General features: G+C 44.9%; 1 protein-coding gene across 1 annotated transcript in view; it reads left to right on the forward strand.

The window, feature by feature from the left end:
• The window catches only part of LOC142495985 (inter-alpha-trypsin inhibitor heavy chain H3-like), a 69,938-nt gene that overhangs the window by 36,553 nt on the left and 11,025 nt on the right, over positions 1 to 22,360 (forward strand). The window contains exons 13-17 of the mRNA XM_075602181.1: positions 1,240 to 1,379; positions 2,147 to 2,307; positions 7,173 to 7,223; positions 8,826 to 8,939; positions 11,342 to 11,549. Coding sequence (XP_075458296.1) covers positions 1,240 to 1,379; positions 2,147 to 2,307; positions 7,173 to 7,223; positions 8,826 to 8,939; positions 11,342 to 11,549 — 674 coding nt within the window. The remainder of the gene's footprint in view (positions 1 to 1,239; positions 1,380 to 2,146; positions 2,308 to 7,172; positions 7,224 to 8,825; positions 8,940 to 11,341; positions 11,550 to 22,360) is intronic.

Raw genomic sequence — 22,360 nt, forward strand, 5'->3', positions numbered from 1 at the left:
ACAGAGGGTAAAAAGAGGAGTATCTTAGACAGTCACCCTTGGGATAGCCACCTGCCAATTACCAGGCAGGAGCTTAGCCCCGTCCTTTTGATGACTCAGAGACAGGAGGGGGGTGGAGGGGGGGGGGTTGCGAAGGTTGTCATAAAAGAGCAGAGCAAGAAATGATAGAAGGGAAGAATGAGAGACAGAGAGATGCTAAGAACAGAGGTCAAGCTAGTGACCTAAAACAGTGAGTAGGTAGAGTTTGGCCAGAGTCACTGTTTATTGTTTTGGACTACAGAGAAAGTGTCCCTATATAGTGAGACTCACTGGATAAGGGAGCTGTCATAGCACAAAAGGTGTGAGCAAAGCCAATGAGAAGTACTAGAGAGTAGTTTGACATCCTAGGAAGGCTGCTTTATATACAGACACAAAACATAACCAGCTAGCAGTCCCTACAGGGGTGATTGTTCTGATGCCAATACTACTGTAGATACAGTATGACAGTGTGCAGTGAGCTGCAGGCTACAATGATGGGGCACAAGGCTAATCAGAAATACCCTCACATGTCTCCCAGGTGTATTGGGCCTTAGTGCAGAGACAGACAGGGGACTCTCAGCTGGGACCCTGGTAAAAGAAGATTGGAAACTTATGGTGAGAGAAAGCCTCTCAATGTTCTATATTGAAGTTTGAACTATTTGTGAAACCCCTAGTACAACACCATTTGACGTCGCAGAGCCATGATGAGGGACCCTACAGGAAGATATGGTGTAGGAGAAGATTAGTGAGCTACAGAGGCCCAGCAGTCTCCCTCTGCAATCAGTTTAATTGTTGTGAAGGATGAGTGGGGGGCTCTGTGCACTGGCACCGACATCAAGCCGACCCTGTTTCACTCAACCATATACTAATGGGATTTAATTAAAAAAAGTATAATAAAATGCCTGAAACATGGGTCTTGTGCTAAGTGTTTGCCAATCTAGGTTTCTTTTTAATGACAGGGATTTATTGTTCTGTTCGGTGTTAGCGGGCTGTCCGGGTTCTTTTGCCTTCTATAGTGTGATTGGCTGTGGAAACGTGTGTGGTACAGAGAAACTTTTCCAACTATTTGAACCCTCTACTTTGTGATTTACAAGTATACAGTACATGCTGCACTTATTGATTAAGGACGAGTGCTGGGGCTGCTTCTTTTGTACTTTCTAGCATACAAATGTACCCACTAAGTCTAACAAGAATATAAATATAATTGTGTTATTTATACAGATGGAGGATCCCTTAAAGTATAGTGAAATTGTTGATATCTCGGGAAAAGGCGATGTACTGACACAGCAGGAATATATATTTGGGGACTATACAGAGAGACTCTGGGCTTACCTTACCATTCAGCAGTTGTTGGACAAACGGTAACCAAACTCCTGTTTCCATCAACATGACCTTGAAAGGAGCTAAACCACTTCTGCATATTACAGTTAACTTGCATGTTAAAATGTATGGAGATGAAAACATTGTAATACCTTACAGAGCCATCATTTGTATTACTAGTATTATAGATTGGCCACCCATATTATTTAAATGAAAATGTTGGCAATCTATACTTATGCTTATCATCATATTTAAATACGCAATGGGGTTATTCATTAAACTGCAATTGGAGCTGGTTGTGAATTTCCATAGTGCCTCGAGAGAATCATTTGTATGGCAACTTTCTTCATGTACACAATAATTGCAAGTTAATCAAGTCAGTTTGTAATGAAATATTTGTATTGTTGTTGGTTACAAAGGATATTGTCCAGACATGAGAAGTGCATACTGTATGGGGCTTATTTACTACAGCTTAGTGGCTGCAAAACTTGGGTACAAATAGTACTGTAGTGTGGTGGTACTGGGGAGAGCGGGGTACCACTAATTTATCACTTACAGTCCCAATTACAGTTTCTTTTTCTATTTAAAGAAAACTGATATATTTTAGGAAGCCGCACTTCCCTACTGATTTCTAAGGATACGTATTGTATAAATCTTCGTAAAACATGGTCAAAACTTTTTTTCCTCAATGCTAAATACAATTAAAGCCAGAGACAGTACCACTACTCTTTTTAAATAACTTTGACCCCTTATCCCTCTATATATTTGTCTCCTTTTCGAATTTCTAATGGATTTCATTTATCCCCAGCATTTATGCCAAGGAAGAGGAAAAAAAAAACCTGACGGCTCAAGTCCTTGACCTGTCCCTGAAGTATAAGTTTGTGACTCCACTGACATCAATGGTGGTTACAAAACCCGAAGAAAATGAAAAAGAGGAAGAAACACTAATTGCTGATAAATTTGTGGATGGTAATAGTTTATGCTTACTTATAGTTGTAAAAAAAATGCATCAATCAAGCAGTAACAAACATTTTTTTGCAGGATGAGAGGTATACAAGTGAATGTTTATCACTCTGTTTATGTAGCTACGCAACTGTAGCATTGTTTCCCCCACCCTCTGGGAGATTTACTCTATTGTTACCGTGTGGTGCTGAGGCAGACCTGTTGGTTCCAGGAGAGCTGAGCTGATCTGCGAAGTAACGGAGATCAGGACAGGCTTTTGATTTCATCTGTAGTTCTTTCCTTTGGTGTTTAGCGCCTCCAGCTTCAAGGTGCTCTGGTAGTTCCAGAGACAGTCCTCTATGAAGCACATCTTCCATACACCACATGCACTGACTCAATCCAGGCTGGTGTATAATTAACAAAAGTGCTCTATTCTTAGCAGTCACTGCATGATGGTATTACAGCGGTGCAAGGGGGTCATCTTCCTTGGTCAGATGTTCCCTCAGCCTCAAGGGCTGAGGGTGAGTACGCTCATCCTGCCATGGGAGAGACTCACAGCTCTCTGCTTCCTCTCTCCTCCAGAGCAGGAACCAGACTGATAGTTTTGGCTCTGTCTATCATTAGGAAAACAACAGTCTATACCTATCCCTGATAGGCTTACACAAACCATGAGTCACCACCTTACTCCTGTTCATCAGAGAAGAGCACAAAAGGGGGTCAAAAGCCCACAGATTTAACCTGGTAAAGCCTGCAGCTAGCAGGGACTTGCATAACAGGGGTAAAGACAGGTAGAAAGAGACATACCCTGTTACACAACATATAGGATATATCAGCTCCTAGTACTGTATGTTTCAACTAGTAAGTGAATATAATACACTCTGCCCTGGCAATCAGGTTTGTTGTTGTGGGGAAGAGCTTGGAGCTTCTGCAACCGCAGGGCTCGGTGCGATGGCACCGCCAGCACCGCCACCAAGTCAGCTATAATGCACAGTAAATGTTACCGTAAGCCAGAGAATAGGAAATTGGAACTGGAAATAAGTTATGAAAATTGCAATTAGATTGGATATCTGACTTGTGAACATACAGATGCAGCGGCCGTTATTCGAACAAATCACGGAGCCATTTTCGTGTGCTCTGCTGTATTCCACACGGCATTAACGTGGCCAATCGCCCAAGGCACATGTGTTTATCGCAGTTGCTTTGTTTGAATTTCATGGATTCTGTTTCTTTGTGTGCAATGAAATGAAATGAATGAATTGTACAGTGTACAGTACTGTACTACTGTGTCAATTTCAGGTGTTTAAAAACCAGAACACTAAATTGCAATTTTTGCACTCGTCTATACTCGCGGCTTAAGACGGTACGGTTGGAAGAAATCACGCGCCATGACGGGTATTCCGAGGTATACACAGCGTGAAGTGTTGGAATAACGGCCGCTGCATCTGTATCAGTAATTTGATCTTCCTATACTTTAGAAACTAACCAAATAAAATTGTAGAATTTGGGAAGGGATTTCAAATTTGTAGATCAGGTATTTGTAAGACTGTAAGATTTGGGATAGGATACTTTGGTGGTACTACATACATAAAAATATATTCAATGTAACATTACTATGTTGTATTTGAAATATATTAATACACATTTTTTACTATTACTTTAATGCAATGTTTCAGTGGATGGACATAATGACTTAGACCTTCTGAGCAAATATGGTGCATTTGTCCTTCAGCATCTCTTTCTGTGCCAATGTCCTTTTTATGCTGCCATTCTTAAAATGACTTGAAACCATTTGATTACAGTATGTGTATTTACTATTTTTCTGCCTATTTTTTCCTATATACACATCTTCCTTCAAATATTCACTCCCGTTCATTCACCAGGACAACGTAAGTTTTTTCTTAACGAATTTTCAGCATTTTGTATGATGTTATAATTGAGAAAATATTAAGAGTGAAACATGATTAAAGCAGCAATGCCTCCCCCATATGTGTATTTGTTTCTCATCTTCGACCACCAGAGATCCCCCTCTTCCCAATATATTTAATTTTTTTGCTGCCAATAACACAAGAAAATAAAACCAATATGGCCACCAGTGGGACCATGTCACGGGAGACTCCTGTGGAGGGTAGGATCTCTGTGGCCGTAACAGCAGGAGCATAGTAGGGGTCACAAGCAGGCGGCAGATAGCGTAGTCAGGTAACAAGCAGAGGTCGGCAACGAGGAGACTGGAACAGGACAGGGGAGCAGGAACAGGTCTGGGAGCACGGACTGAGACCGGGGAGCAGGGGCTGAGACCAGGGAACAAACAGGGACAAGCAAGATTACCAGCAAGGGCCTTTACTATGAACAGAATCAAATACAGGACTGGTACAGGAACCGATCAGGATCAGAAGCATGAGCAGAGGAGTCTGACTCAAAACAAAGGCAAGGAACCAAACAGGAAGCAGAACTATAAGACAGAGAGAGGAGCAACAAGAAGACAGACAGACAGAGGAACCCCAGAGCAGACAGAAATCAGCAGCACACCCAGTGGACAAGGAAAGGAACTATGGCTAGGCAGGATGTCTAGGAGATGCTGACAGACCAAAAGAAAGTTGCTATATCTTCTCCTGCATGTTGTTACATAATAGATGAGTTTGGAAAAAAAGACATATGTCCATCAAGTTCAACCTATGCTAAATTTGGATGACAGGTACTTTACCTATATTTGTATGCCGTGTTTTGATACAGACAGGCAAACAAAAAACCCCAGTGACACATTACACCATAATGTCTCATAAGGGGAAACAAATAATTCTTTCCAAACTCCAAATAATGGCAATCCGATTTCTACCTAGATCAACATCCTTCAGATGTTTGCTTATTTCTTATATCCCTGTATACCTTTCCTTTCTAAAAACAAACAAAAAAAAAAAACCTAACCTTTTTTGAAGATATCTATTGTATCTGCCATCACATTCTCCATGAGTAATGCATTCCCCATTTTAACTGTTCTTACTATAAAGAACTCTTTCCTTTGATGCTGCTGAAATATCCTTTCCTCCAACCTTTAGGGATGGCACTGTGTCATTTGTACTGCCCTTGGGATGAATAGTTCTTTCGAAAGCTCCTTGTATTGACCCCGAAAATATTTGTATATAGTTATATCCCCTCTTAGACACCTATTTTCTAATGTAAATAAATCTAATTTAGCAAGCTTCTCCTAATAAGTCAGAGTTTCCAGATTTGGCTATTCTTTGCACTTTTTCTAGTTCATAATGTCTTTTGTTATGGAGTAGTGCCAAAAACTGTACTCCATATTCAAGGTGTTGTCTTACTAATGCACTTTAAAGTGGCATCAAGATGCTTACTTCCCTTCCATCCATGCAATGTATAATTTAAGTTTAATGCAATATAAGATCTTATTTACCTTTGCAGCTACTGCCTGACATTAGGCACTATTGTTAAGCATGCTGTCTACAAGCACATCCTTCTCCATCAACAATTTACATAATTTTGCCCGGTTTCATTTGTACGTCTGTTTATTTTTGTTTCCCAAATGCATAATCTTACATTCATCTGTATTAAACCTCATCTGCCGTGTACCTGCCAAAGTTTCCTGTCTATCCAAGTCCTTTTGGAGAGAAATTACATCCAGCTCTTAGACAATTTTGTCATCAGCAAAGATGGAGACTTTGCTCTCTATGCCAACCTCAAAATCATTAATAAACAAGTTAAAAAACAGGGTTCCCAGAACTGATCCTTGAGGTACTCTACTTACAACTATAGCCCAATCTGAAAAGGTTCAATTTATGACAACTCTGTTTTCTATCCTTCTACCAAATTTCAAATGATGTGCAAATAATTTTACACACTCACTAGTGCGATTTCCTTTATTTTGCACACCAACCTGAATAATGGATTATTGCTTTAAAATGTAGTGTAAGATACTGTAGAGATAACATGAAGACTGTTGGAATAGGTTGATTAGAATGTTGAATTAGGAGAATGACGCTAGTATGTACGCTAATATGAAGGACATTTAAAACAAACTGCAGAGAACATAGGAGATGAGGCAATTACCCCGTGCACCCGCTCCTAAAGAGAAGGAAAACTGTTTATTTTTGATTTACGACAAAGCAAGGTTTGGATCCCAGCACCTGGCAGCTAAGAAGATAGCATTGTAGAAGTTGAATATTAGAAAATGTTTTTCACACTGGTAGTTTGCTATGCACAATGATGGGAAAAGTCTCTCATTGTCTACTTGTTGCATCTCAAACCTGGTTTGGGAGCAGAGCAAACTTAGATTCCTTCTGTATTACCAGCCGAACATTCCCATGCACTGGATGTGGGCAACATGTGCAGCAATTTAACGCAATCTTTACTATCATATACATTCAAATTACACCCTTTATTTGCCCAGCTGCATTACAGTATATAGCATTAAAGAGATTTATCACAAATCTTAGATATTTTCCTTATATTCCTTTAAATAGTTGAGGTGGGCGAATGTGCCCAAGTTCGGGTTTATGAAGAATTCGAGTAACATTTGTAAACATTCACAATATTTGTCGACTTGGTATTCCAATAAAAATCCATGTGTAAGCATGGAAATCCAACAAAGATTTAATATAGCTTGTCTTCACTTGAAAAAAAACTATATTTTTTTACCTACAATTCGACCAATGTTTATTAAAAAATAATCATTTAATTTTTCACGGAAAATGCGACTACTTTGAGCAAACGGATCCGCTCGTTTATCAAAGGCTCCTGGTTACCGCAATAAATTTATTATAGAGAATATTTTATTAAAGGCAGTAGGATTTTTCCTGTAATGCTGTTTCTTATGTCTGTATTGTACAAAAATGGTTGCAGCAACGTTGTGTTATTTTTCTCCCCATTATTCTTTACAGCTCAGTCAACATCGAACTACAATATTCCCTACAGCTATGCCAAAAGCCTTGGTATGTTGTATTTTTTAAGTGAAAATATTAATTCATAGGTATGTATGAATACATTCGATATTTACAGCCGATTCAAACTTGTGCAAATAAATCACACCTCTCTATTGTATACCAATTATTTTTTATTTTTTAATGGTAATTAAATACATCTTAAACTGATTTATAAACACACAGTTAATTTTTTTCTTAACAATACACATTTTCAAAGAATGAACTTTTCGAATATACACATTTTTCCACCTGAACACCTTTCATGTAGCTTGTTTTCACTTGAAAAAAACATCATTTTTACTTACAATTCAAAAAAATGTTTACAAAAAAATCGTCTAATTCTTCATGGAAAATGCAAATGCTTTGAGCAAACGAATTGAAACAGAAAAAAGGGTCAGACTTATTCAGTCTAAAATGGGTCCATGAAAATTATTTATTGCGTATAAATGCGACGTTCACAGCCGATTCAAACTCGTGCGAATAATTCACCTATTTCTACTGAATACCAATTTCTTTTATTTTCAAATGGTAATTAAAGAAATCATAAACTGATTTACAAACATAATCCTTTTTCTTTTCAATATACATTTTCAAAGAATGAACTTTTCCATCTGAACACCTATCACTAAATTGAAGATACATTATAATGATTCTGGCCCATATCTCCTAGACTAGGGCTAATTTGAAAGACAACAAACAACAGAGAAGCCCAATGCTACATCCAATATGACAAAAATACGCAGTAAAATAGTTATATATTCTCTTGAAAAAGGGTAATTTAGTTTAACGTTTTGGCCAAAGCACTGTAGCTTGCGAGCCAGGACAAGGCAGACACCTGTTCGCAAGTTCATAATAGTGTAGGAAAGCATGAGTGTGCAGAGGGGACATAATTTGCAGGGGGGGGACATGAGTGAGAGTTATGTATACGGAACTGTCATAAATGTATTTATACTGTAGCACCGTAGTCTCCTTTTGTGGGTCATCATGCCTGGTTCCCATTCATTTTAAGTTGGGTTACACCCACAAAATCAGTTTGGATGGCAGATCACTTAGCAGTTTGTTTATACAGTTACTAAAATGGGAAATATAGCTAAGTAATAGTCAATTCCACATATGTAATACAGTGATTTAAACATAATTATTAAAGATTGCTTCTTTGAGCAAATGTTATTATATTGATCTTAGTTAAGAATATAAATATATGAAGAGCATGCTATATAATCAGGAAGATAAGTCTTCTTTCTGCATAAACAAATACGCCTGTTCAGATAATATGCCCATTTGCAAACTTTCTATTGCACAATTGTATTTAGTTATCTTAAAGGGCCACGTCCGTATAGCAAAATATATAAGAATCACATATAACCCTGCTAATAAAGTAACAAGTATTGTTAACTCGTTGTAAAACTCTGCCCAAATGGTACACGTATAACATATCTTATCCATGGTATTGTAACATTGTTTTAATACCTTTGCTGCAATAAAGTGCTACAACAAAAGAAAAATGGCCAGAAAAGCATTGCAGCATCTGGTTGCAAAAGGGTTAAAGTGTAACTTTGATGCATATTTAAAGTATTCCCGGCTTTTAATTTTACATGAATGTATTTGCAGTTGATTCAGACCCACACTTCATTATACAAGTGCCAAAGAAGAATGACGCTCTCTGCTTTAATATCCAAGAAGAGGCAGGTGTGGTGCTGAATCTTGTAAAGGACCCAGAGTTAGGTATGTTGTAGAGCAAGATGAGTTTCATTATCATACCACTACCTGATTTAGGTAAATTGTCAACTGAATGCATCTATATCCATAGTGTTCACTAGTGACTGATTGTTGATTCTGGTTAACAACTTCAAATCTCAAATTCCAATAAAGTTGTTTCAATAATATGTAACTAGGTAACGATAAGAGGATTTAAAAAACATTCAAGCCTTATTTTAGTAAACCTGCAGAAGCAACTAAATCAATGGCATTCCATATTTAAGACCCTGTGAGGCACTAATATTGAATTACTTGTTCCATCAATGATATACAGGCATACCCCGCATTAACGTACGTAATGGGACCGGAGCATGTATGTAAAGCGAAAATGTACTTAAAGTGAAGCACTCCCTTTATTCCACTTATCGATGCATGTACTGTACTGCAATCGTCCTATACGTGCATAACTGATGTAAATAACGGATTTGTAACAGGCTCTATAGACTCCCCGCTTGCGCACAGCTTCTGTACAGGTAGGGAGCCGGTTTTGCTGTTCAGGACGTGCTGACAGGCGCATGCGCGAGCTGCCGTTTGCTTATTGGGCGATATGTACTTACTCGCGAGTGTACTTAAAGGGAGTGTCCTTAAAGCGGGATATGCCTGTAAAGTCTATAATGACAGAAGATAAGAAAAATAATGAACAAAATACCTAATTGTGGTAAATCTGTATTCAATAGTAAAACCTGCTTAAAAAGAAGAGGGATCGTTTTCACTAGGGTTAGTGGTAAAGAATTTTTAGCACAGAGTAAACTTTTAACCTGGTACATATTACTAGGAAGAAGCAGTCTCTTTCCTTAGGACACTTTTCTCGAGCTGTTAGACATCACATTGATACATTGCTTCAAGGTGTCTACCAGTTCTGGAATGGGTCTTATGGCAGAATACTGTGTAGTAAATATGACCTTTAATTTTCAGTGAAGGGGTTAAGAGCATATTCATTAAAGACATTTAGGATGAAAATAATGTTTTGATAAAAGCCACATGAAAAATGTAGTTATAGGAATGTACATGTTAGGTTAGGGTTCTATATTTGTCTTTTTTTCCAGCAACCACCGAGTTCTTCACAAATTAAATTATAGCATACAGAGCTTTTGAATCTTTACAGATTTATTGTGAAGACGTGTGAGAGGTTTCCTATAAAGTACACCTGGGGCTATACTGCATAAGAAACCTTCAAGCATTGCTTAGTAAATATGGCCCTTTCTGGCCAATTCAAATGAATAGACAAAAGTATGGGTAAAATAATTCCAATTAAAATGAGGCACACTTCTCAATTTAAAAAAGTAAATACTTTTATCAATTTGTAATATCAAAAATAAACAAATACAATTGCATATAATATCAAATAATTCAGATTTTCAAGATTTACAAAGAAAACAAAAATATGTCAAAAAGGCTGATACACCTGAACTCCTCAACATTTCAGGAGACAACCCTCTGTTAGTGGAGACCTGCTATTCTGACTTGATTAGCCTTTGTATTTTGGAGTGTATCTTAATTCATTTAGCCCATTCCAATGAATAGGCTATGAGGTGTCTTCCAGCATAGAAGCCGTCTTAGGCTGCGCTTGTAGTGCCGGCGACAGCGACGTGATGTTACGTTAAAACAAATCCATTGCCGCTGTCGCGTGTGTTTATAGTAAGCGCGACGCGACAGAGCAACGGCTTGGTCAAGATCGCTGGAAATCATCACAATTTGATTTTTCCAGCGACCGCAGCCCGACGTCACAGTCGTGTCACCGGCACTATAAGTGTAGCCTTATGGAGTAGCACTTGTTTACAAACATGACTCTTTCTCTGTGAGGTTTCAGAAGCTCTTGTTCATTTAAATGAAATGTTACTCCTCCCCAACTTCTCCCATTGCCACTTCCTAAATTGAAAGCTACTGCAACATAGTGACAGGGAGACACAGGATGAAAATTAAGTTCTAAATATGCCTTTATTACATGACCTCCCATATGTTTTAAATCGAGACAGCAAAACCATTATTTCCTATAAAAAGTAATGTTGGTTCATTAGGAGGTATCACAACCTACAACAACTGGGTGGACCGGTACAGTATGTCTCCTTGATCTACAGTATTAACTAACTTTTAGTGGCATAAAACATTGCAGAATTCTTCATTCCCATATTTAATTTTCTTCACTCAAGTCAATGGGAGTTTCCCTGTGTTAATCCCTGCTGGACAATATAGCCCGTTAATGCATACCCAGTAATCAGTTTATTGTGTGGGGGAAATCTGAATGTTGGTTCTATAGATATTGTTTGCAGTTTATGGTTTTTAGCCTTCTGCACTAAAGGGTAAAGTAGTCACACGGTTTCTCCAGTTAAACTCACTTCACCGTGTTATTTTTACTTATTCCCCCCCAGGTATTGCAGTAAACGGAGAGCTTATTGGAAATAATAAAACCAGTAACAGTACAATCATGTCAAATGAAACCTATTTTGGCAAATTGGGAATTGTAAATACAATGATGGATTTCAAAATAGAAGTGACCACCCAGACAATCACTGTCCAGAATGGAAAAAAGAAGAGTACTTTCTCCTGGCTTGAGATGGTATCTATAAATGAAGAAGGGTATGGACTTTTTTTTGTAGCAGCAGGCCCCGCTCCCCCCCCCCAAAAAAAAACCGAGGTCATAACATAACCCAATAGTAGGTGTGCTGATCTATTTTACAATGTAATTTTTTGCTAAAAATCTGATTTTTTTTGCTGTTTTCACCTGTTTAATATTTTATTGGCATCAGCTGACACCACAACAATCTCTGTTGTCTTATTGAGTGTGTATAGCAGCAGTAATCTTAACGTCCTGGGGAGACACATTTTCAGCAAATGATATCTCCAGAATTCAGCTAAAAATGTATAACGGATGGGTTTGCTAAGGACAGCAACAAAACGACTGTGCAATGGTAAAAAGAAAGGAAACAGTGGTTTTATGACGAGTAGAGCAGATTGCTGCCTTAAGTACTCAAAGAATATCAAGATTGGGTCAGGTAGGGTGACAACCCTAAATCTTAGGCCTCGGCCAGGCTCCCTGCTGGCGTGCTGAAGTGCGCTGAGGCTCAGGGAAAGCGGGTGCTTTCCCTGGCCTTGCGGTTGCTTACCGCACACGCTGTCAGGGGGCCGTCAGGGGGCGGGCCGGGGGCAGGCACGTCACTGGTTGGGGGCGGGCCAGTGACATCATGGAGCTGGTTCGCCCTCATTGGCCAAACCGCTCACGTGACCGGCCTGTCGCGGCGGCAAGCGGGGGAATTTTAAATTCCCCTAAGACCTACGCTTCCGCGCCCTTGCGGAAGCGTAGGTGAGCCCCTACTAAAGCCACTCTAATTGTGGCTGTAGGGGCTCAGTGCATCAGCGCGCTTCCGCCAGCAAGCAGGGAACATGACCGAGGCCTTAGATTAAAGGAATGTTTGTTTTTTAGTAATTAGCAAACATCATGACTTTGTTAACATTTGGGGCTATTGTGAGTTGGGGAACAGTGTGCACTTTTACAAAAATGTACTATAGTACAGGGGTGCTCAACTCCAATCCTCAAGCACCCCACCCCAACATGTTAGATTTTCAGGATATCCAAGTGTAACGGGTATTCCACCCCACCCAATCGCAGATATAGTGTGGGTGCGGAGAACATACAGTGTTACCAGGTGTGGTGCGTTACCTGCTTGGGTCACAGGAGGGCTGAGCTTCCGCCACGGGGAACCTGGGGCAATTATATCAAGAGTAATCCTGTACTCGGTGCAGCGCCTCCACCTGCGATGGTTCCTAGCAGAGCAGGAATTGGTCCTCGCAGGACACATATAAATAACTAGCACATTGTATGTAACTAATCAATGACTTTACTTGCGAGCATAGAAACATACGTGCATGTAACATCAACAGGTGTCCCTTCATAGAGGAGACACTAACTACTGCGTCTCGCAGGACGCTAACACTCTTGCGCCACGGCGGACGCCAACACTTCACGCGCCACAGCGGACGCCAACACTTCACGCGCCATGGCGGACACCAACACTTCCCCAAACCTTCCACCGGATGATCCCACCCCGTGTCCAGTAACCCCACACAATGTCCCGCACTACCAAGTCATATAAATGTGTGTGACTGCGCAGCCACTATGTCTGGTAATAGGATTTGTTGGTGCACTTGATGTTACGGATTACCTGCTCGGGCCTGCAACTGGCTTCACAAAGGATCAGACGAGCTCCTACACGATATCCTGGATACTCCCGCGTGACGATCCGTCAGGGGCGCTCCCACCCTGATGATAATCCCGCTCTCTTTAATGACAGAGACTTGAGCCCAAGTCTCTCAGCAGGAAATGGTGTCCGCTGTTCCCTAACTAACAAATAGCTAATGGGGCAGGGTCCTTAACCTAGGGCCTGTCCCTACAACACTCAGCTACTGTGACTCGGGGCTATCTGGGGCCTAGGGGACTGCTGGCCAAGTGCAGGGAGTCACTGACTCCTGCACCCTACCTCCTTCCCCTAGCTGCTCCGGTCACCAACTGCCCAACATGCTGCAAACCCGCGAAAATGTATCAATCCCTCTGCAGGGAGATGCTGCAGCCCTATTGGCCCCTGGGGTCTGACAGTCCGGCACTGCGCATGCGCGAGCTGTCTGTGGGCCTCCCGCGCTATCTGGCTCCTACGCATGCGCAACAGCACTAGTAATGGCGGCGCCCTGCTCCCCGAGCTGCCGGGACCGCAGCAACGCGACCGCGGCCCTAGCGATGGCCCGATCGCGTCCCCGGCAACCGGCCCGCTCGCGTCCCCGGCAACCGGCCCGCTCGCGTCCCCGGCAACCGGCCCGCTCGCGTCCCCGGCAACCAGACGCATAAAGGAGAAAGGTGCGCTGCTCGTGTACGCCCCCTCACCAACAAGGGACCTGGCTATATCCTCCCCCTGGTAAAAACCCCAACGTTCTCGCTTGGGATACATAACTCACCCGCACAGAAATTATATAATAAAAATGCAGTTTGATCATATAACTTAGCACACGCATTGACTCTAAACGATATTGCACAATTCTGTGAGCATCACAATCACAGACTGGATCTTGCTCCGAGACCACTGCTGAGCCTCATAATGGGGTGCCCCAATTTGATCATAGGTTACCCGAGTTGGAGGGTACCTGACTCTTTGGCTCCTTCGGAGCTGTTCTTCTGCAACTCTCTCGGGGGAGTAATAAACACAGTCCTGAGGCTCAGCCTCTTTCCTTGAGGGGAGAAATGTCTCTGAACAGTCTCTGTTAGGCACAAAGCACGGGCTCTGTGCATCCAAAGGCTGACCTGTTGGTGCCATCTTAGTAGGCATTAGCTCCTCCGGGAGATGCCCCTTCTGTGGAGTAGTCCCTTTGAGAGGGTCCTTCCATAGGATATTCAGGAGTTTCAGAGTGGGTCTCGTTATGGACAGTCTCTTGAACCATCTCTGATAAGTCGGACCCACCGTTGAGCGGTGTGGCCAGTATCTCTGCTTCCTCATCTCCCACTTGTGGAATGTGGAGAAGATGATTACGGTGCCATACCTTTACCCGGCCTTCAGTGTCTTTGATGCGATAGACCGGGAGGCCAGGCATCTGAGATTCTATTTCATATACCCTGTCTCTCCATCGGTCGGCCAGTTTGTGTTTTCGCGGGACTCCCAGATTTCGCAGCAGCACAGCGTCCCCAGGACGAAGTTCCTGATATTTGACCTTATGGTCGTATCGCCTTTTATTTCCAGCATTCAGCTTAGCTGTAGACTTCTCAGCCTGTTGATAGGCCTGCTGTAAACTGTCTTTAAGTCTTTGCACGTATTTGAAATGGGTAGCATTGTGTATCCCATCCGTCGAGACTCTAAGACGTACATCCACTGGCAGTCTCGCCTCTCGCCCAAACATGAGGAAGTATGGGGAGAATCCCGTTGACTCGTGTCTGGTACAATTGTACGCATGCCCCAGGGCCTCCACGTATCGACTCCATTCAGTTTTCTGAGCACTCTGCAGAGTTCTGAGCATGTCCGGTAAGGTTCGATTAAATCGTTCTGGCAAGGCATCTCCTTCGGGGTGATATGGGGTCGTTCGTGATTTGGCGATGTTCAGCATTTTGAGCAGTTCTCTGACCAACGTGCTCTCGAAATCCCGACCTTGGTCTGAGTGAAGGCGGTTGGGAAGACCGTAGTGCACGAAGTACTTCTCCCATAATATTTTTGCCACGTGATGGCTTTCTGATCTTTCGTAGGGAAGGCCTGGGCATACCGTGTATAATGGTCCGTGATGACCAGCACGTTGCATATTCCCCGACTATCGGGTTCAATGCACAGAAAGACCATACACACAAGGTCCATTGGGCCAGAACTCTTCAGATGGCCCATGGGAGCTGCTCTGGTGGGCAGGGTCTTGCGCTGTATACACCTAGTACAACTGCGACAGTGGCGTTCTACGGCCTCTCGCATCTTGGGCCAGAAAAAGCGGTCTCTGACCATCTCAAAGGTCTTCACTGTACCGAGATGTCCATGCTCATCATGTTGGGACTTCAACACCATGTATTGCAAGTTCTTAGGAAGGACTAGTTGCCGCCGATCCGGGTGGTTGTGGTATTGCACCACCCGATAAAGTAAGCAGTTGTCTATTTCGAATTTATCCACTTCCCGCATGAGCAGAGCCACCAAGTCATTGGGAGCACGCTTCAGAAGGGCTGGGTTCTTCTTTTCAACGGCTTGCCTAATGATACTAATGACAGGATCTCGTATTTGGTAGTCCACCAGATCTTTCCACCGCAACACTTTGTCATGCGTTACGTTCATCCCTTTTGGATCGCAGAAGGCGGCTGGGACAGCCTGCGGCTGGCTTCCCAAATAATCTGCAACCCTTAATTCTGAGAAGGCCACTTGATCGTGGACGATGGCGGCAGTGCTACACATAGCTCGAACCCCGGGTCCTGGGAGTTCTTCCCATTCCTCATCATCTTGAGTAGCACTTAGCTCTGGCCGTCGGGTGAGGGCGTCAGCCCCGACATTCAAGGGTCCCGGCTTGTACTTCAGGGAGAAACGGTAATTGTACAGAGCAACCAGCCATTGGCGTCCTGCTGCATCCAATTTGGCCGAGGTATTGATGTACGTGAGGGGATTGTTGCCCGTCCTTACCTCAAACGTAACCCCGTAAAGGTAATCATGGAGCTTCTCGGTGATCGCCCACTTGAGAGCCAGGAACTCCAACTTGTGGACGGGGTATCTCTGCTCACTGGGTGTCAGGCTGCGGCTAATGTAGGCTACAGGCCAAAGGCCCTCAGGGTGCTTCTGGTGCAGGATGGCACCCAGTCCATTGAGGCTGGCATCTTCATGCAAAACGTATGGTTGTTCGGGATTGGCATACGCAAGCACCGGTGCTTCGGTCAGACATTTCTTCAACTTCAGGAATGCCTGTTCACACTCAGACGTTCATTTATCACCAAACGGTTGTCGAGCCGATACGGCCTTCCTTCCGGTCTCTTCGGGGTATATCTTCAACAGATTGTTCAGGGGTTTAGCTCTACTAGAGTACCCTTCCACGAAGCAACGATAATACCCACAGAACCCCAGGAAGGATCTTAGTTCTGTGACATTCTCGGGACGCGGCCAGTTCACGACCGCTTCTACTTTGGCTGGGTCGGTGGCGATCCCTTGAGCAGACACGATGTGCCTCACGTAGGTCACTGAGGTGTGACAAAACCGGCACTTGTCTAGGGACAATTTCAGCCCTTCCTTCCCAAGACGGTCTACCACTTTAAGCAGCCTTTCTTCATGCTCTTCCAGAGTTCTTCCAAAGACAATGATGTCCAGGTAGACGAGACACTCCCGGGGGTTCATGTCCCCGATAGTCTTCTCCATCAGTCGTTGGAATGTAGCAGAGGCCCCACATATGCCTTGTGGCATACGTGTAAATTGGTAGAACCCCAGGGGACAGACGAAGGCTGTTTTCTCCTGGTCCTCCGCATTCATAAGTACTTGATAGTACCCGGATCGTAGATCGAGCACGCTGAACCATTGGCTTCCGTTCAGAGCATTCAGGATCTCTTCAATGCGAGGAAGGTTGTACTGATCCGGTATCGTACGATTGTTCAGGGTTCGATAGTCGACACACAGGCGTACGGATCCATTCTTTTTCCTCACCACCACTATGGGGGACGCGTAGGGGCCCCGAGACTCCATCAAAATCCCCGCGGTCTCCATTTCCTGTATGACGTTCCTCACATCGTCCACATCCCGCGGGGCGATCCGACGAGAGCGTTCCCGGAACGGAGTGACATCACTCAGTCGAATGGCATGTTGGGCGCTGCGACTGCACCCCACATCCATCTCACTCGTGGAGAACACAGTCCGTCGTTTATTCAACTGGGTCGTTAGCCGCTCTTTCCACTCAGGGGGCAATGTCGACTCGCCGAAGTTGAAATTCAAATCGACTAACTGCTCATCCACAGCAACAGCGTTCACCTGGAAAGTGGTTTCCACCTGGCTGACTGGATATATGCAACCCAGACTCTGTCCGGCATCAAGTTCCATCAGGAATGGGGAGATGTTCTATACATATACGTAAGTTCGCCGAGGGATCTTAGTCGTCCATTCCCTTACTTCGGGTAGTACCCTGTAACCTCTCTGAACTTCTTCAGGGGTACTCTCCAGAGAGAAAAGCTGGTCGTTCTCATCTCGCTCGGGATAGCGGCACCATACGGCCATTCGTTGTACTCCCCCTGGTAAAATGGTCGTCAGTCCGCGTTGACGATTGTAGATATCCCCGTGGCGCTCCAAGGCATATACCCTGTTACACTCCTCTCGTAGGACGGGGTCTAGGAGCAAATGGGCCAGCGGCAACTCGTTGGTCTCTTGCAGGTATGCTCGGATTACCGCTTGCACTATATCAGTATTTGTTCCCAAGATGATCGGATACTTGCACTGGTCTTGGGGCTCCGGGCATACCATGGCCGCTACGTGCATGTGGTGTCTCTTGCCGGTGTTTAGTTGGAGTATTTCTAGTTCCACCCTTACAATCCCGTCGATGGGGTAGTCTTCATTACTTAACCCCCTGACCTTCATATGTTCGGCCGACCTCAGGGGGCAGTGTCTAAGGTGCTGGTTGTAGAACTTGCGGTATATAATGGTCACTTGGGGCCCGGTGTCGAGTAAGGCAGAGGTGTAGATTCTTTCCAGTACAACAGGCACTATGGCTGGGGGCCCTACTTGACGGTACACATCCCCGGGTAAGGTGCCATCACTGGGGCCGGGGTCAGACGAAGCCTCTTCGGGTCCATTAGGGGTTTCTGGATCAGACTCTGACAGTCGCCCGCTGCAGACCATTGCCCGGGCTGAATTTCCTCTATTTGGGGGTTTTTCCTCCGGGGGGTCCTCCCTTTCAGGACAGTCACTGGAGAAGTGACCCTTCTTATCGCAGTTATAGCAAACGATTTCTCTTCGTTCGGGACTACCCCTGTACGGGGAAGATGATTTCCTGGAGGGTCTAGATTTGGAGACCGGGACCTTGGTTGCGGCCTCTTCTTCTTGAATTTGGGTTTTCTTGGCCTTTGGTGCAGCAGCCCCCGGAGGTTCACTCGTTGGAGACTCCTTAGACTTCTTGGGAGTATGCAACTGGGCATAGGCTTCATGTTCTTTTATCTCATCTATTAGCTTCTCCCAGGAAGGGGGATCACCTCGCATCAAAGAGCACCTCATCATGAGTACAATATGATGTTTGGGTAGAGCTCCTCTCAGCAATTGCTCACGGCGATACTCATCCACCTCTGCGGCCGTAATACGTTTCCTTTGACGCAGCTCCCATAAGACTGCTTGAATCCTCTGTAGGAAATCAGATAGCTCCTCTCCGTCTTTTTGGCAAAGATTGTAGTACCTCTTCATCAATTGTCCTATGTCTTCGGTTCGCCCGTAAGCCCGTACAAGAGTCTCTAGCATTTGATGGGCGGTAACGTCCCCATGCTGATCTTTCTGCATCTGTATTGTGGTGGACGCGGGAGGACGCAGGCATTCCATTATGCGTTGCCGCTTCACCAACTCAGAGCACGTCCACTCTTCTAGGACCTGAGAAGTATATTCTCTCCAGACTTCAAACGCTTCTTCACCCGTCGGGGTCGGCTTGGTCCCCGAAAAGATCTTTAGCTTGTGATACTGTTGTGAGGGCTGAGCTTTGGATCTGGACGGCCCCATTTCTAGGAGGGCCTGAGCTAGCATTCGGATTTCATCCCCATGTTTAGAAGACGAGTTGGCCATACTTAACGGTGGGCTATAGTCGGTGGGAGCAGCCCGTTCGGCCCCGCAATAACTTTCAGGGGGGGAAGGTGATGTATGCATAGCAACCTCTTCTAAGTTCGTGCAGGAGCTGCCGGGTTCTGATTTTATGGGCAGTTCAGGGTAGACAACAATACAGCAGGAACCTGTTGACCTCGCGAGCCACAAGCTGGACGGACCCTGACCTTCAGTTATATCTTGCCCTATACTCACTAACACGGAGCAATACTCCTGGTCCGCATCCTTACGTCGCTCTAACACTCTTATTTTGGCAGCATCCCGGATATTTGGGTGCTGTCTCAAGGCCATTTGTATTGATGAAGACGGCGTATCAACAGGAACCCGGCTCACCGCGAGTGTGTGGCGCGGCGGCACTTGCAGCTCCACGGCCCAGTCACACACTTCTGAGCGGGACGGGGACGGTAATGGGGGTGACATTTTGAGAGAAAAAAATGGAACAGGGCACCCCAGGTCTGAATCTCAGCAGCGCCTCCAAATGTAACGGGTATTCCACTCCACCCAATCGCAGATATAGTGTGGGTTCGGAGAACATACAGTGTTACCAGGTGTGGTGCGTTACCTGCTTGGCTCACAGGAGGGCTGAGCTTCCGCCACGGGTAACCTGGGGCAATTATATCAATAGTAATCCTGTACTCGGTGCAGCGCCTCCACCTGCGATGGTTCCTAGAAGAGCAGGAATTGGTCCTCGCAGGACACATATAAATAACTAGCACAACGTATGTAACTAATCAATGACTTTACTTGCGAGCATAGAAACATACGTGCATGTAACATCAACAGGTGTCCCTTCATAGAGGAGACACTAACTACTGCGTCTCGCAGGACGCTAACACTCTTGCGCCATGGCAGACGCCAACACTTCACGTGCCACGGCAGACGCCAACACTTCACGCGCCACGGCGGACGCCAACACTTCCCCAAACCTTCCACCGGATGATCTCACCCCGTGTCCAGTAACCCCACACAATGTCCCACACTAGCAAGTCATATAAATGTGTGTGTGACTGCGCAGCCACTATGTCTGGTAATAGGATTTGTTGGTGCACTTGATGTTACGGATTACCTGCCGAGCACTCCAGTGCTCGGGCCTGCAACTGGCTTCACAAAGGATCAGACGAGCTCCTACACGATATCCTGAATACTCCCGCGTGACGATCCGTCAGGGGCGCTCCCACCCTGATGATAGTCCCGCTCTCTTTAATGACAGAGACTTGAGCCCAAGTCTCTCAGCAGGAAACACAGTGTCCGCTGTTCCCTAACTAACAAATGGCTAATGGGGCAGGGTCCTTAACCTAGGGCCTGTCCCTACAACACTCAGCTACTGTGACTCAGGGCTATCTGGGGCCTAGGGGACTGCTGGCCTAGTGCAGGGAGTCACTGACTCCTGTACCCTACCTCCTTCCCCTAGCTGCTCCGGTCACCAACTGCCCAACGTGCTGCAAACCCGCGAAAATGTATCAATCCCTCTGCAGGGAGATGCTGCAGCCCTATTGGCTCCCTGGGGTCTGTCAGTCCTGCACTGCGCATGCGCGAGCTGTCTGTGGGCCTCCCGCGCTATCTGGCTCCTGCGCATGCGCAACAGCACTAGTAATGGCAGCGCCCTGCTCCCTGAGCCGCCGAGACCGCAGCAACGCGACCGCGGCCCTAGCAATGGCCCGATCGCGTCCCCGGCAACCAGCCCGCTCGCGTCCCCGGCAACCGGCCCGCTCGCGTCCCCGGCAACCAGCCGCATAAAGGAGAAAGGTGCGCTGCTCGTGTACGCCCCCTCACCAACAAGGGACCTGGCTACATCAGCATCAGCGCAGGTGTCTCAATCAGTCCCTGCTTCAGCAAACTTTTTATGCCAAGCCCCCCTTTTCATCCATGAAATTTCTCGGACCCCCCCTGCCTGATGTAATCAAAATCACATGGAAAAAAAAACCCTTTATTAAATGGTATACAATGTAAATACAAATATGTCTAAATACTTATTTCAACAGCTCGCGCTTGCAAAATTAGGCTGCGTACACTCTGCTGCTGAGAGCGGTGACATCACCAACTCTCCAAGCATGAGCACAGGGTGTCCTGCATACTTTTGCAAGCATGAGCGGGGGGCCATGGATCGGGGCTAGTTCTGTGTGTGTTTGTGTGGGTGTGGGTGTGTGTGTGTGTGTGTGTGTGTGTGTGTGTGTGTGTGTGTGTGTGTGTGTGTGTGTGTGTGTGTGTGTGTGTGTGTGTGTGTGTGTGTGTGTGTGTGTGTGTGTGTGTGTGCATTGACTGCTGCTGAACATGCATCAAAGTCAATTTTGTTTGTCTCTCCAAGCGCCAAGCTTGGGAGAGCGTACACCCCCAGTTTGTGCACCGCTGCATTCAATCAGAACGCCCATACACACACAATCACAACACAGACACAGCACACATACTCAATCACAACACACACCCAGACACAACACACAATCAATCACAACCAACACAGACAACACACACACACACAATCACAACACACACAATCACAACCAACACAGACACAACACACACTCAATCACAACACACAGCACACACATCACAACACACACAACATCACACACAATCACCACAGACACAACACACACTCAATCACAACCAACACAGATACACCACACACATATCACAACACAGACACAATCACACCCAATCAGAGCACACTCATATCACAACCCACACCACACCCACTCAATCACAACACACACACAATCACAACACACACCACACACTCATATCACAATACACACCACACACTATCACAACACACCACACACTCAATCACAACACACACACTCAATCACAACACACAGACACAACCCACCACACACAAACACAACCAACACAGACACACCACACACATCACAACACAGACACAATCACACTCAATCACAACACACACGCAATCAGAACACACATGCACACAACACACTCATATCACAACACACACACAATCACAACACATACTCATATCACACCACACACTCTCAATCACAACACACACACAATCACAACACACACCCTCAATCACAACACACACAATCACAACACACACCACACACACTCATATCACAACACACACAATCACAACACACCACACACACAATCTCAACAAAC

Source organism: Ascaphus truei, chromosome 5 (genome assembly GCF_040206685.1).
Source record: "Ascaphus truei isolate aAscTru1 chromosome 5, aAscTru1.hap1, whole genome shotgun sequence".
Lineage (NCBI taxonomy): Eukaryota > Metazoa > Chordata > Amphibia > Anura > Ascaphidae > Ascaphus > Ascaphus truei.